The 16626-nt window shown below is 42.4% G+C and overlaps 1 protein-coding gene across 1 annotated transcript in view; it reads left to right on the forward strand.

Annotated features, from left to right (window-relative positions):
* Positions 1-477: 477 nt before the first annotated feature.
* Kcnu1 (potassium calcium-activated channel subfamily U member 1) overlaps positions 478-16626 on the forward strand; it is a 72454-nt gene continuing 56305 nt past the window's right edge. The window contains 7 exon segments of the mRNA XM_052752846.1: positions 478-615; positions 3210-3329; positions 6900-6961; positions 8027-8117; positions 9703-9814; positions 11170-11245; positions 14319-14394. Coding sequence (XP_052608806.1) covers positions 478-615; positions 3210-3329; positions 6900-6961; positions 8027-8117; positions 9703-9814; positions 11170-11245; positions 14319-14394 — 675 coding nt within the window.

Genomic DNA, 16626 nt, shown 5'->3' on the forward strand with positions numbered 1-16626 from the left:
ACCAGTCTTCATGTTGTATCTTAGATAAATTTACTGTTTACCTACAGCTTTTTAAAAGAATAAACACAACCCAAATCTTTAAGGATTTTTTTTTTTGTAGAGTTATCAAGACTGTAATGTTGTCTCAGAAAGATACAGAACCAGTTTTGAGATCATTGGATGTATTTCACCAGAAACAAAATTGGAAGTTGTGTGACTAAACAGGTCCATTGAAATGGGCAGCCAGCTGCTAACAGCCCCAGAGTGTATAATTCCTCAAGGGCACGGAGAAGTACCCATGGGGTCTAGCATTCCCAGCTACTGACGGCTGCCCTTGGTAGGCCCTACCATTTTCTAGCGGTTAACTGCAGTGTGCGTTTCACCAGACTCTTGTCCCTTGAGCTTCTCATTGGCTTTCACATCCAGTCCTAAGATGATGCAATACACTGTTGCCAAGTGACCGTGACATCATAGAATGGCCAACAGTGTGGTCTCAAGATGTTTCACTCACACCTAGACAATTTGAATGAGAAACAAGTGGAGGAACAGTTCTGCAATACTGAAATCCAAGGAGCCTTTATTCTCTCCTCCTGCGTGACTTTCTTCGGGGGACTCATCATCTTAGTCATTTTCAGAGTAATCTTGAAAATCACAAAAAAATGGCAAAGCATCAAGCATTCAGGAGCCATCTTGGTCAGTTCCCTTGCTTAGGACATCTGTGTGTGAAGACTGGAGCTAAGTTTGGCACATGTCTGTGTTTAGCAAGCAGTTTAGGCCTTCCTTGATTTTTCAGGCTAATGAGCCTGATGCGTCATAAAGGGCAGAAAGCAGGGCCCAAGGCCACCAGTGCAAAACTTGGATGACAATGGACGCACCAGAGTCTCTGTTCTGAGAAAACTTCCGTAAACATTGCCAGTTAAGGCCAAATGTGGTACTTTGTGGGTTAGTCACTTGAGGCAGGAAGATTGCTCTGTGTGTGTGTGTGTGTGTGTGTGTGTGTGTGTGTGTGTGAGAGAGAGAGAGAGAGAGAGAGAGAGAGAGAGAGAGAGAGAGAGAGAGAATATATAATTTTAAAGAAGAACATAAGGGTCTACATAGCAAGTTCCAGGCCAGCCAGAGCTACGAAGACTGTATGTCCAATGTAGGCTTGAGATCAGCCTAGGCTTCATAAGACCTTGTTTCAGAGAGTTTTGTTAACTACTGAAGGGAGTCATAGAGGCACAGACAGCAACTCAGTCTTTCTTTTTCATAGTCTTTGTGCATGATTCATGTGTGTGTATGTATATGTGCTTTATGTGTTTTTATGTGTTACTTACACCAGCCACAAATGCCTGGGCGTTTCCGGGAGCCTAACTCACTTTGCAAAGGTTGATGTGATTAACTGCTGGCAAATGATGACAACGGGAACAAATGATGACAATGGGAACAAATGATGACAACGGGAACAAATGATGACAACAGGAACAAATGATGACAATGGGAACAAATGATGACAACGGGAACAAATGATGACAACGGGAACAAATGATGACAACAGGAACAAATGATGACAACGGGAACAAATGACGACAACGGGAACAAATGATGGGAACAAATGATGACAACGGGAACAAATGATGACAACGGGAACAAATGACGACAACGGGAACAAATGATGACAACGGGAACAAATGATGACAACGGGAACAAATGACGACAACGGGAACAAATGATGGGAACAAATGATGACAACGGGAACAAATGATGACAACGGGAACAAATGATGACAACAGGAACAAATGACGACAACGGGAACAAATGACGACAACGGGAACAAATGATGACAACGGGAACAAATGATTGGAACAAATCATGACAATAGGAACAAATGATTGGAACAAATGATGACAACAGGAACAAATGATGACAACAGGAACAAATGATGACAACGGGAACAAATGATTGGAACAAATCATGACAATAGGAACAAATGATTGGAACAAATGATGACAACGGGAACAAATGATGCTTTATGAAGATGACAATGTTTGAAATTCCTCTCTTCCTTTTTTTTTTTTTGGTTGACCTGGAACTCGCTCTGTAGCCCAGGCTGGCCTCGAACTCACAGAGATCCGCCTGCCTCTGCCTCCCGAGTGCTGGGATTAAAGGCGTGCGCCACCACCGCCCTGCAAAATTTCTTTCTTCAATGCCACATGACTATTGTGTTGTTGTTGTTTGTTTTGAGACAGAGTCTCACTATGTAGCCCTGGATGGCCCGGAACTTGCTATGTAGACCAGGCTGGCTTCTAACTCATCCGCCTTTGCCTCCCGTGTGCTGGGATTAAAGGCGTGCACCACCACCATCAGCTCAGTGGAAGAATTGCATCAAGCCCTCTGTAGTTTGTTATCATTTTCACTTCTTAAACTTTTGTTTCTTCCTGGAAGAGATTGTAGTAGTTTTTTTGTGATAGAATACACTTTTATGTGTGTATCATAATTAATATTGCAAATTTTGCTTAAATATATCTCTTAATGTTAAGGTGGTATAAAGTAACATAGTTTGAAATAAGAATAAAAAGTTAAGGTTATTAGTAATATGGATTTTATATTTTTATATTTGAGAATATCTAGTATTGAAGGTCCTAGATTTTATTGATAAGCCAGTTTACTCTACAGTTTTTTCTACTTTAAAGACTTTAAACAGGCCTAGAGGGATGGCTCAGGGGTTAAGAGCACTGGGGGCTCTTCCAGAGGATCTGAGTTCAATTCCCAGCACCCACACAGAGACTCACAACTGTCTATACTTCTAGTTCCAAAGGATCTGATGCCCTCTTCTGCCTACCCTGGGCACCAGGCATATGCTTGGTGGACAGACATTACATTCAGGCAAAACACCCATATATATATAAATAAAAATAAAGAAAACCTTTGAAGACAAGACTTTAAACAATGTTATAAAATTATTGGGGAAAGAATTCTGATACTCTGCAGATTAATGTGTATGGTGAACATGTGCTCTGTGTGTGTGTGTGTGTGTGTGTGTGTTTGGTGTGTTTGTGTAGTTTGTAGCATTTAGAAATCTCTTTAGTTGACTGCTGTAGGAAATGTTTAGTGGTCATAGTGTTCGTTTCCTGGGTTGGGGAAGGTAGAATTATTTCTGACTAATACCGTGACAAGACCCTCCCCAGCCTAGAGAGGGATCCTTTCTCTTGAGCTGCAGCTCACCGGCCGTTCCTTTTTCTTGCTCACAGAAACTGTTCTCATCAGGGAGAAGTGGCCTTAATCCTTTAAGAAGATTTTACTTTTATAGAGTATTTCATGACCGCATAGAATTGTTGCTTTCTGCACAGACCTTCGTGGGGCGAGTGTTGGTGAGTTTCACTTACACTGTTCTCATGCCAATGAACTGTAGCCGTGGACATGATCATAGTCCCCTCTGTACTTTGGTCACACAGGTAGGCGTTCTTCTGTGGTGGTTTTAGTTGTGTTTAAGCGCTGTGTGTAGGGTGCGCTAGTCATCAATCTGCTTTATTTTTCTCTAAGTTAGCAAAATTACTTAGATTTTATACTTATTGTTTGCCCCTCTGCTAGAAGGAAAGTTTTATTAGTAAAGTCGTGTGCACTTTGTGCTTTTCATAGAGATGTGTCTAGAACATAAATACTAGAAAAACATCTGTTTGGAAAGTGTTGTATGCTTTGACTTTCCTGTAGAGGCGAAGGGGCTTAGATTAGGTGGCTAATTTTTCTAGTTTCTAAGAAGGAAAGTGTAGCATGAATTCTGATTGGTCTTAATAATAAAAACCTGGAGTCAGATACCAAGGATGAAAGCTGAAAGATCAGAGAAGCAGAGCAGGAGCCACCAGAGACTTCTTACCTCAGCCGAATCCTCAGACCAAAAGGGGGCCAAGATCCTGTCTCCACCCTGCCTTATCACTTCCTTTCTCTCTGCCCAGCCATATCACGTCCTGTTTCTTCCTCTCAAGTGCTAGGATTAAAGGCATGTGCCTCCCAAGTACTGGGATCAAAGGCATGAGATCCCAAGTGCTGGGATTAAAAGTGTGTGCCACCACTGCCTGGCCTCTAGTGGCCAGCTCTGCACTCTTTTTTTTTTTTTTTTTAAATATTTATTTACTTATTATGTATACAGTATGTATGACTGCAAGCCAGAAGAGGGCATCGGACGGATTTCGTTACAGATGGATGTGAGCCACCATGTGTGTGCTGGGAATTGAACTCAGGACCTCTGGAAGAGCAGTCAGTGCTCTTAACCTCTGAGCCATCTCTCCAGCCCCTGGCTCAGCACTCTTATCTCCAGGAAAGCTTTATTTGTTTGCACACAAACAAAATATCACCACAAGAAAGTTATGATCCAAGGATGACTGTTTTTTTTTTTTTTGTTTGTTTTTTGTTTTTTGTTTTTTGTTTTTCGAGACAGGGTTTCTCTGTGTAGCTTTGCGCCTCTCCTGGAACTCACTTGGTAGCCCAGGCTGGCCTCGAACTCACAGAGATCCGCCTGGCTCTGCCTCTCGAGTGCTGGGATTAAAGGCGATGACTGTTTTTAACCACTGCCATTTTGTAGAATATATGAGAAATGCTTCATTGCCTAGTATACAATCAACTTCTACTACCATTTAATGGATTGTGAAAGAATAGGTGTTGTCTGATACCCATGCAGTACTTTTCAGTGTCCCTAATTATTTGCTGAATGATTGAAAGGGGCATGTCAAAGCCTTCATTTTTTTTTTTAATTGGATGGCTTCCATTTCCAACAGAATTTGAATGGTATAGTCTTACTTGCAAAGAGTCACTTATTAAACTGTCTTGTTAGTGTTCTTAGCCAATAGGGAATATCCGTTTTCTTCTGGCATATCTTATAATACAGTATCAGCATAATGTAAATTCTACTTTTGTTCCCTTTCAACCCTTTCGTCCTATTTCCTCTGACCTGTGTCTCTTGCAGGTGTCATAGAGCTGGATTTTTGTTCTTGCCTTTATTAGACAACGTACTTTGTTTTTAGTTTACCAGGGGGATTTTTCAGTGGATGCTGACAGGCCCAGTGGACACCCATGAGGGCCACAGGCCAATCTTGGTCAATCCATGGCAGCTAACTGTAGCCATTTCTTGTTCCTTGTTGTGTACACTCTTCTCGGCTGTCCTCAGTGCCTCTGCTTGTAGGAGCTGGTCTTCTCCAGTCTCTTTTGGGCTAAACCTGGCCTGCCAGATTAGTGTCCTCAGGCTTTGGAAGGGGATACAGGGCTGGGGAGCCAGCTTGAGCCAGAAAATGTCAGCTGAGCACAGGTCCCAGATAGGCGGGGGTTTTCCTGCTCTGACCTTGAGGAGGGCAGTCTGGCCTTGGGGGTCACTCTTCACATTCAGCCTACTGCTTGCTGACTTTTTATAAGCTGATTTTTTTTTTCTTTTTAAAGATTTTTTTTTTTTTTACTTGTTATGTATACAGCATTCTGCCTGCATGTATGCCTACAGGCCAGAAGAGGGCACCAGATCTCATTACAGATGGTTGTGAGCCACCATGTGGTTGCTGGGAATTGAACTCAGGACCTCTGGAAAAGCAGCCAGTGCTTTTAACCGCTGAGCTATCTCTCCAGCCCTTATAAACTGATTTTTATAAATTGGATTTCACCTATATACAATGACTTTAAAGGAGATTTATAAGGCCTTCTTGGAGTATCATAGAGAATTAGATAATAATATGCATAAACCACTTAGGGCATATTAAATATTAGCTGATATTTGCATTTTAATTACTTATTATCTTTTTGGTATCTTCTATTATGGATAATTCTATTCCAACATAAATATATATAGCTGGATTTTTTTGTTTGTTTTGTTTTTGTTTTTGTTTTTTGTTTTTCGAGACAAGGTTTCTCTGTAGCTCTGGAGCCTGTCCTGGACTAGCTCTGTAGACCAGGCTGGCCTCGAACTCACAGAGATCCACCTGCCTCTGCCTCCCGAGTGCTGGGATTACAGGCGTGCACCACCACCGCCCGGCTTATAGCTGGATTTTTATTCTTGTATTTATTTGAGAATATACTTAGTCTGTGGGCATTTTCTTTTTCTTGTTTATTTTTAAGACTTCATTTTAATTACAAAATTTCTCCCTTCCCTTTCTAACCTCTGAACCCTCCCATGTACCCCTCCCTGCTTTCCTTCAAATTCGTGGCATCTCTTTTCATCAGTTGTTAGCATTTTCCTGATTAATGATTGATGTGAGAGTGCCCAGCCCACTATGGGTGATACCACTCTGGACAGATAGTCCTGGATGTATAAGAAAGATTTGGGGGGACAATTTATTGCATGTATACAATGTATTATAAACACACTCACCCCTATTACCCTCTTTGATGTACCCGCCTCCTGCTGGGGGCTTGGCATAGGCAGCTTCCTGGCTTTGTTCCACCGGATGTGTGTGCCTCATACACCAGACTAACTGGGATGGTGAAAGCACTCACTTTCTTCTCACATAACTTCTTCCCGGGTAGGGGAGTGTCCACAAGGACACATCACGGGCAGTTCAAGACTGTTGTTTATTAGCCCTCATTTCTGTCATGAAATGAAGCACGTGACACATGCTAAGCACTCAGGAAGCATTCACTGAACTCAAGTGTGTGAGAGTTAAAGTTAAGTAAAATGGGTACATGTTGAGTTAGTATAAAGCTTCATCCACTTTTCTTCAATGAATGGATGAATGAATGAATGAGTGAACAGATGAATGAATGAATACTGGCATAAATGAATGTTGAACCTAGTGCTACACACACATAGGTGAGGTAAGGGAAAACCAGTTTCCTCCTTCCCTGCACATAGTAATAAAAATACACTATAATATTTACTTCATTTAAAATAGAAAACACAATTTCATGGGCTTACTTAGTCCATGTCAATAAAAGAGCATCTTGTCCCTGTCCTTTTCTATTTTTAGGTGATCCTTGTCTTTGTACTAAGCATCGGCTCTCTTATAATCTATTTCATCAATTCAACAGAGTGAGTAAAAACCCCAGTTATTTTTGTCTGCTTTATCAGTAATTTAATTTAGAAAGCTTTAGAATTTCTCTTCAGGGATGTCAAATAGAGTTTTGCTTGCATGGGTGCACACCCCCCAGCCTCCCACCCCTCACAGAAGTGAAATCAAAATGGTAAGCGTGTAGCTGCCCCTCGTGAGCACTGACTCCAGTTCTGTGGTAAGCACCTGCATCTGCCCTGCATTTTGTGCCCCCCCCCCCCCCATTGCTAGTGTTGGGGTGGGGTGTACAGCTATACTTCAGAGCTTCTGGGACTTGAAACTTCTAGCTGTCAGCTCTCTCACATGGGGTCGCTTTGAATTCCTCACAAGTTGAAAAAGAAGTCCTGGGGTATCTCAGAGCCTCTGTTAGGCTTCAGAGACCTTTGTGTGGTTTGGAAACTTCAACCTTGGATCAATTCTTTGAAGTCCTGCCCTTCTTATTTATCTTAAGGCTAGGGCAATATTTTTAAAACGCTAAACTCAGTCCAATTTAAACTTCATGCCAAACCTCTGAAAATTATATTAAATACCCAGCTGGGGTAAAAATAAGAATTGCAGGCCACAAAAGCCGCACCAATTGAGAAAACCCAGGGAAATGGTAGTCTTTGCTTTGTAAATTCCTGACACATCTCTTAGGAGCTGCCTTTGAATTTGTTTCAGATCCAGTCATTTGGTCTAAAGTAGCCTTATCTCAAAGGGGTAGAGAAGCTGAAAAATCCTGACTAGATAGATGGTTTTTCAACCGCAAAGGACCATAAAACTCTGGATCCGGGCTTACGAGGTTGAAGTGGAACCGATAAGCTCTGTAATGGAGCCGTGGGCCATCCCCCCACTGTTCTCAGCTCCAGGGATGGTCTAGTGCCGTCACTTATTCATAGTTCCACTCCCCAAAGGAGGATAATTCCATTCAGATGTGAGCACGAGTCTTTCTTGAGTGGAGCACTCACGGTGAATATACGCATTGCCTGTCCCGCCCTTATAGCTTCTCTGTAGACAGAGGTTTTTAAATCTTCATCTTTACAAAAAACGGTCCCATTTCTTTCCAGCCCCACTGGAATGTGTTCTACATCCGAAGACAAAACCCTCTCTGTTGATTTGAGTTTCAATGCTTTCTTCAGTTTCTATTTTGGGTTGAGGGTAAGTACCTAAGTAAAATGATAACAACTACACCGCCCCCCCTTCCCCCCCTCCCCACAGAAGCAATGTAAAGAGACCAGTTAGTTCCCCAGTTATCCAATTTCCCTTGGTTCTCGGGCTCTAAAGGTAGATCTATACCCTAAGCTGTTAAATATTTAGTGAGACCTAAACCCCTCGTCTGCTGTGCTTGAAAGTGTAAGCCAGGTCCAGAATTCTAACACAACTGAAAACAATCCGCTATTGAACACTGTGTCCGCAGTCCTTACTGGCTTCTGGCCTTCCACTGGGGAAGTTTGACTGACAATCAGAAGCCTGTAAAACTTGAATGTCATTGCTATACTAATGGCGTGTGTGTGCCATCTTATATTTGTATCTTTGATTTGTTTTTCAAGTGTTTTTAAGTTCTTCTTATTTTGTTACAGGTGTATGGGTGTTATGTCTTCATATATGTCTGGGCACCACTTGCCTACGGTGCCCACAGAGGCCAGAAGAGGGCATGGTATTCCATGGAACTGGTCACAGATGGTTCTGAGTCACCATGTGGGTGCTGGGACCTGAATCTGGGTCCTCTGCAAGAGCAGCAAGTGCTTTTAAACACTGAGCCATCTCTGCAGATCAAAACTTAGTGTTCTAAATCTAAATTCAGAAGCTCAGAAAACACAAGGGCCAGGCAAGCTTGCTGCAAGCTGTAGCTTCTTCATTGGACACTGCCCTAAATCATATGTCATCACTGATCCCAAATAATAAGCTCTATGTATATGACATACACACAGATCTATAAAATGAAATATATACATATAGAATTATATCCTATACTAATGTACATAGTGTCTATATAGATATATCAGAAAGCTCTAGGGACAGTAGAAAGCTCAAAGTGTTTAAATGTGAGAGTTAGGGCCCGCTAAGTAAAATGACTATATGCTCATTAATAGAACACTCATTAAAAGTATGCTTTCTCTCTCCCTCTCACTTTTCTTTTGTTCTGGTTGGTTGTTTTTGAGACAGGTCACACTATATAGCCCTGGCTGTCCTGGAACTCTCTTTGTAGACCAGGGTGGCATCAGACTCACAGAAACCCACCTGCCTCTGCCTCCCAAGTGCTGGGATTAAAGTTGTGTATCACCACACTCAGCCTAAGGTACAATCTCTGTATGTAATATGTATACATTTGCATGTTTGCATAAATGTATTTGTATCTGTGTTAAATAGCATGAGATTAAAACTTCAGTTAATGAATAAAATATAGCTGAATAATAACTATCCTTCACAGTCCCTTTAAAATTCTCGATGGTAGGGAGGTAATGGAGAAATAGCTTATCAGTTAAGAGCACCTGATGCTTAGTATAGGACCTGCATTCAGTTCCCTGTTTCTACATGGCAGTTTACAACTGTCTGTCATTTCAGTTCCAAAGGTTCTGACGCCCTCTTCTGGCCTCTGTGGGCACCAGACTTGCACATGGGGCACATACAAACACGCAGGCTTATATACATACAAACACACTTATGTACATAAAGTAATTTTAAAATCTTTTTAAAAAAATCCTGAAGGTAATCTAATTTGGGTGTGTTGTTTCCATTTCAGTTTTGGGCAGCTGATGACAAGATCAAGTTCTGGTTGGAGATGAATTCAATTGTAGACATTTTTACCATACCACCAACCTTCATTTCTTATTATTTGAAGAGCAATTGGCTAGGTAAGTGTGCTGTGGCAATCACTAATTAGTATCAATGTTGTTTTAACCCCAAACCACTCAACATGCATTTAGAATATTTATCTTTCTTTTTAAATACCTCACTGCCTTTTCAAAGAACCTTCTCTTGACTGTAGAGTTTTGTACTATATTCGCAGAAACAGTTTTTGTTTTGTTGTTTTATTTTGAGATAGGATCTCACTCTGTAGCTCTGGCTGGCCTTGGACTCACAGAGATCCCCCTGCCTCTACCTCACGGATGCTGGGATGTGTCATCATCAGAATGATCAGAAATCATTTCTTGATCTCAGCATGTAGCTATACAGCTGGTACACAGCAAGTGCCCAATAGTTTTTGATGGGATAACCATATCTACAACCAGAGGGGGCAGGGCTCCAGCACCCATGGACCCTTATGCTGGGATCTCATTTGGACTCCAAGAATGATCTCCCCTGCCTTCTGAAGGTCAATTATCATATATAGATATGCTGTAACATGTCTTTAAATTGTTTATTAGTTGTTTTGTCTTTAAGGTGGATATATTTTAACAATCGGTTTTTATAAAATTTTATGTTTTATTTATTGTTTATAAAATACACACCAATTTGGCCAGGCGGTGGCGGTGCACACCTTTAATCCCAGCACTTGGGAGGCAGAGGCAGGTGGATCTCTGTGAGTTCGAGGCCAGCCTGGTCTACAAAGTGAGTTCCAGGGCAGGCTCCAAAAACGACACAGAGAATCCCTGTCTTGAAAAACCAAAAAAAAAAAAAAAAAAAAAGCACACCAATTCTATTTCTTGCTATTGTTCACAAACTATATTAAGTAAAACTAAGAGTATTGAAAAGTTGACTAATCAGGAGCTTAATGGACCCATGTCAAGTTTCCTATAAATTCTAATGTAGAGTAAAATGAACCGTACTGTTACATGCAAGGCTGGTGTCTACGTGCTTGGGATCAGGTCTACAATGCTGTAAGGTGGGTCCTATAATAATTCTCACTTTATGGATGAGGAACTATAGAAGTGGGTACCCTAGCCCTGCGGTGGTGGTGCACACCTTTAATCCTAGCACTTGGGATGCAGAGGCAGGCGGATCTCTGTGAGTTCGAGGCCAGCCTGGTGTACAGAGTGAGTTCCAGGAAAGGCGCAAAGCTACACAGAGAACCCTGTCTTGGGAAAAAAAAAAGGAAGTGGGTATTCTAGGTAATAGTAGTTAGTTAGCTTTCAGGACCAAGATTCAAACTTTGTGTCCTTAAACCTGTAACGTGACAGCACATTATCTTTAAGGGTTTCAGGAAAGGAGAGTGTGTGCATCCCAATCACGTTATATTTCAGGCTGCTCTCTCCTGGTTGCTTTGTAGGTTTCAGATTTCTAAGAGCTCTGAGGCTGCTCGAACTCCCGAAAATCTTACAGATCCTCCATGTCATCAAGTCCAGGTAACTGCAGCCCAGCCTGGCGTGCTAGCTCAGCAGTTTGGGTTGGGAAATGAAAACATGAACTGGTCCGTAAGCTCCCCGTGTCCCAGCAGAATTCCAGTGTGAAAACTGGGACATCCCTCAGCATCTGTGTGCTCACTCCCCATTCACTTCCTCCACGTAGCATGTAGCACCCTGGCTAGAAACTTGGCAGTCCTTGTAAAGAGATGGCCCGTTCCTTGTTTTGCAAAATTACAGTATGTAGATCTGCTTTGATTTTCATTCCAGGTCTCTCTACCCAAAACAAAAATAGTCAGCCAATACAGAGGTTTGGGTCTCATATATTTGTTATTAAGAATCACCTCTCTCTGTGTGGCTGGAGAAAGCTGTTCTAGAAGCTGGGGATTGTTAAACAGACAGTGCCAGAGGGGGGTTCCTCCCATAGAGTTCCTGGTCAGGACCACAGGCCCCCAAACAGTGCAGCCTCTTGTCATTTCTCTTGATTTCCCACAAGGAGTAGATGATAAGATCCAGTTGCTGAAGACACCACCACACATCTGAGTTGTATAATATAGAGAAATCAACCTGGAACTAAGCTGAAAGTGTCCTCCCTGCTGGCTAGCCTTTATAGTTAGTCCTTCCATGAAGATGCTGTGCAAGCTGCTGGGGTAGAAAAGGTATCAATGGTCTGACACAGTTGTGAGCCCTACAGCTATAAGACCAACTTGCTAGACATGAGGTGCCCACCCGTGCAGCAGCGGCACTGCTATCGTGGGATCCAAGCTCTCTGCTTGGGTTTGAGACCTGCTCTGTGGGAGGAAATCCATGTCTGGTACTGTGAACCCAGTTAAAACCCATGCTAGGGGATGTCATAGGGGCAAAGGGCACATGGATGGAATACTATTATTAGCTATATTTCATACTGTAAAACTGCCTTCTAAATAATTACATTTATACCCATAGACAAATGCTACTTTCAGCTTTAATCAGAGACACCATTTTTTTCTAGTGATCAGTGTTGAGTGCAGAGACTCATGGCTGTACGAAGTGCGATAAGTGATACATGAGTACTCAGCCCTACTCGAGTACAAGACACGTGTTCCATCCCCTCTAAGGTTAAGGGAATGTTGCAGAAGATGAGGCAGAAAGCATGAGTGTAAGAGCCAGAAGATCGGGAGAAAGGCTGCAAAATGCCATCTCTGAGCAAGACACAGCTGTCGTGGAATATTATTTTAAGATGTGTTACATTTGTTTATGCTGTGCAACATTTTTTTTTAATGACGCGAAGATATGTTGCATTCTTTTATGTTGTATTTGTTTAATTCCGTGAGGCTGTGTTATGTTGCCTGTCTAAAACACCTGATGGTCTAATAAAGAGCTGAACAGCCAATAGTGAGGCAGGAGAGAGGATAGGTGGGGCTGGCAAGCAGGAAGAATTAATAGAAGGAGAAATCTTTGAGGAAGAGAAGAAAGAGCAAGAGAACAAGGAGAGGAGGACGTTAGGGGCCAGAGCCAGCCAGTCGTGGAGTAAGAGTGAAAGTAAGATATACACAGGTAAGAAAAGGGAAAAAGCCCAGAGGCAAAAGGCGGATGGGATAATTTAAAGTTAAGAAAAGCTGGCAAGAAACAAGCCACAGTAAGGCCGGGCATTTATAATTAAGAATACACCTCCATGTGTGATTTATTTGGGAACTGGGTGGCAGGCCCCCTAAAAGAGCCAAAGAACAAAAGAATAAAAAACAGCCAACAACATCTTGGCACCCAACGTGGGGCTAGAGTAAAAGAAAGAAAATACAACACACAGCCATTGTATTTGTGATCTCACAGTAGCCATGGATGTCTGCCCTGGGTCTGCACAAGAATGTGCCCATTGCCAATCAGGCATGGATGGAGTGAGGGGCTCAGAGGGTACTACCCCTCACTGATGAACCCTTGTATACGGATAAATTCAGAGAGCTGGAGAATCAGTTGTGTACCCAGTGGTGACCCCACTAGGTTCCAATGGACGGTTCCAATCCACTGTTCAGAAGATAGGCCTGCTTAAATTAAGTGAGTTACAAGGCAAAATCAAGAGTCAGCAAATCTGGGTAAAGGACTGGTAGGGTGGGGATTGACAGGATGATAAGTGAGGGCCGCAGGAGACAGCAATCAGAATGCATTTTATGCATGTGTACAATTATGAAAGAACAGACGTAATCAATTAAAAAAAAAGAAATCACCTCTTGTTGGCTACTAAAATAAGAAACATTTCTTCAGGTTTAGAGGTGTAACAGCTCCCCTGAGCATGGGCGATATCCATCAGCAGCAGTGAACTATTGCTTAGAGAAGCAGAGCCATGAGCTTAGGGTGTGGCTTAATGGAAGAGTATTTACCTAGCATCTACAAGGTCCTGGGTTCAAACCCCAGCATTACAGGTTAATATAGTGCAACCTAAATATCTCTAAAAGACAATAATAAAGGTACAAACTATCTCTTTCAACACACTGCTACATTCTTATGAGAAATGTCAATATTGTAGTCTAAGTGCATCTCAGGGGTGAGTATGCATCGTGAGGAAGTCAAGGCTGGAAAGACTGTTTTTACATGACAAGTGGCCAGGCCAGGAACTGCAGCTATTTCAGCTAAACTCTAGGCTCTCCTTGACAGATTTAAGCCTACTTTTCCCCTCAAGGATCCTGGTATGAGTCCGGCGTGTGTCACTACATTCCTGTAATCTACATTACAAATCCATGCCTGGACTCCTGCCGTTTTGTTCTTATAACCCTGTACATTTGTTGAGTACTGATCACATGTATGCCTTTAAAACACCAGACTGACAGACGGTAACAGTAAAATCTATAACGTTTGAAGAAATGCATAACACTGGATGTGTTTCCAGCAGGGTTTCTTAGACTCTTAATGCATACATGAATGATCCAGAGGCCCTGTAACCGTGCAGACTGACAGGTGAGGGCAGAGCCCCAGGTGATGCTGTACCTTCCAGTCTGTGGGCCATGCTGTGAGCAGAAAGCTGGGCTTTTGAAGAACAATGTGTTGGTGCTGATTGAGAATCTGCCTGCAGAGACCTAACTGTTCTTTGTCTTTGTCCTTTTAGTAATTCAGTGAAGCTTTCCAAACTCATGTCAATAGTTCTCAGTACCTGGTTCACAGCTGCAGGATTCCTTCACCTGGTAAGCAGATCATCATAGTCCCCAATGGCCTCTGCCAGTGTGAGCATCCTTGTAGTCCCCAATGGCCTCTGCCAGTGTGAGCATCCTTGTAGTCCCAATGACATCCACCAGTGTGAGCATCCTTGCAGTCCCAATGGCATCTGCCAGTGTGAGCATCCTTGTAGTCCCAATGGCATCCGCCAGTGTGAGCATCCTTGTAGTCCCAATGGCATCCGCCAGTGTGAGCATCCTTGTAGTCCCAATGGCATCTGCCAGTGTGAGCATCCTTGCAGTCCCCAATGGCATCCGACAGTGTGAGCATCCTTGCAGTCCCAATGGCATCTACTGTGTAGATGTAACAGTCTTATTATTAAATAAGAAACACAGAGCCAAATGCAGAGTTAAAAGCCCAAGAGGTCAGAGCAGTAGTAAGAGCTGATACTAAAAACCCTTCTTCTTACCCTTCCTGCCGCTGCTGTCCTTCCCCTCAGCAAGCGACCTACTTCCTGTGTATCTGTCTTTTTATTGACTTTCTGTTCTGCCTTCTCATTGGTTGTAAACCCAGCCACATGACCTCCTTGTCACTGCCTGTCTATACAGACCTCCAGGTCTTCTATGGTTGGTATTGAGATTAAAGGCATGTGTCTCCATGCTGGCTGTATCCTTGAACACACAGAGATCTGCCTGTCATGTGATCTGGATTAAAGGTGTGCACCACCACTACCTGGCTTCTGTTATGGCTTGCTATTAGCTCTGACCCCCAGGCAACTTTATTTATTAACATACAAATAAAATCACATTTCAGTACAAATAAAATATCACCATCCACCAGTCTGAGCATCTTTGTAGTCCCAGTGGCATCCGCCAGTGTGAGCATTTTTTCTTTGAAACTGGAGAGGGACTAGACCAGAGGTTTATCTTTTCACCTTTTTGGTTTTACTTTTTATTTCCCATCATCATATTTATCATGAGTTTTGCATCTCCCACCATCAAGATAGCTTTGTTTCCTCTTCTGATATTTCAAAATCTGGTCTTAGTGAAAAATCTCATTAGGGCTAAAGTTATAACGCATAGGTAAGTGTTAATCCTGAGATTCATGAAAGAAAAACTAGTTCCACAATTTTGAGCCAAATCTGAAGTAAGCTTTAATTAAGTACTGACCAGAAAAATGGACTCTGATCAGGTCCACTCCTGGGTTCCCAGTGAGTGTCAGCAAGACACGTGTTGTAGGGGCTTTCTAAGGACAAAGTCACACAGTCACCATTATTTCTCATGTGGCTTTGTGATTTTCTAAGAACTACAACTTCCAGCATTTCAGGAAGTTACCTGGTCTTTGGGCTTACATAAGATTTATTGATAAATCTTCATGAAGTTTGGGGTTCTTAAATTTTATTTTATTTTTTATTTTTTTGGTTTTTTGAGACAGGGTTTCTCTGTGTAGCTTTGCGCCTTTCCTGGAACTCGCTTTGGAGACCAGGCTGGCCTTGAACTCACAGAGATGCACCTGCCTCTGCCTCCCGAGTGCTGGAATTAAAGGCGTGCGCCACCACCGCCCGGCAAATTTTAAATAAATACATAAAAGTGAAAGAATGAAGCTAGGGCTAGGGTATAGTTCAGTAGTAGAGTACTTGCTGTACAAGGCCCTAGGTTTTATTGGGAAAAAAGACAAAGAAAGAATTCCAGTATTATTAAAACTGGATAGTTGCTGTGAGGGGTTGAGTTCCTATTGCAAAGAGAGCTTTGTGGCTACCCTTTAGGGATATTTCCATTCTTCTGGAACTACCCACAGGGAAAGGCTTGTTTCTACCCTGCAGAATGAGAAAAGGTTCCAGGCTTCAGTGCTCCAGGGCAGTTGAGTTATGAGAGGATGGGAAAATGGAAATGCAGTGCCAAAAGTCTTCAGAATGTTTTCTGAAAAACAAAAATAAAATGGCGGAAGTCTTTTTGACTTGAGGTTCTCTCTTGAAATTAATCTAAACAATGACTATAAAAAGATCTACAGCATAGCTTCTTAAGAAAAGAGTCCAGGGTTGGGGATTTAGCTCAGTGGTAGAGCGCTTGCCTAACAAGCACAAGGCCCTGGGTTCGGTCCTCAGCTCTGAAAAATGAAAAGAAAAGCATCAGACATAAAGCGCGGTCTCTGACAGAACCTTGGAATCTGAAACTAGGCACACCGCTCCTCAGTGTCCAGCCAGGAGGGAGGTTTTTTTGAAGTGTCAGAGCAGAAAGGGTAGATTTTCTTCACAGTGATAG

This window comes from Peromyscus californicus, unplaced genomic scaffold (assembly GCF_007827085.1).
Source record: "Peromyscus californicus insignis strain IS unplaced genomic scaffold, ASM782708v3 Scaffold_23__1_contigs__length_62951481, whole genome shotgun sequence".
In the NCBI taxonomy this organism is placed as follows: Eukaryota; Metazoa; Chordata; class Mammalia; order Rodentia; family Cricetidae; genus Peromyscus; species Peromyscus californicus.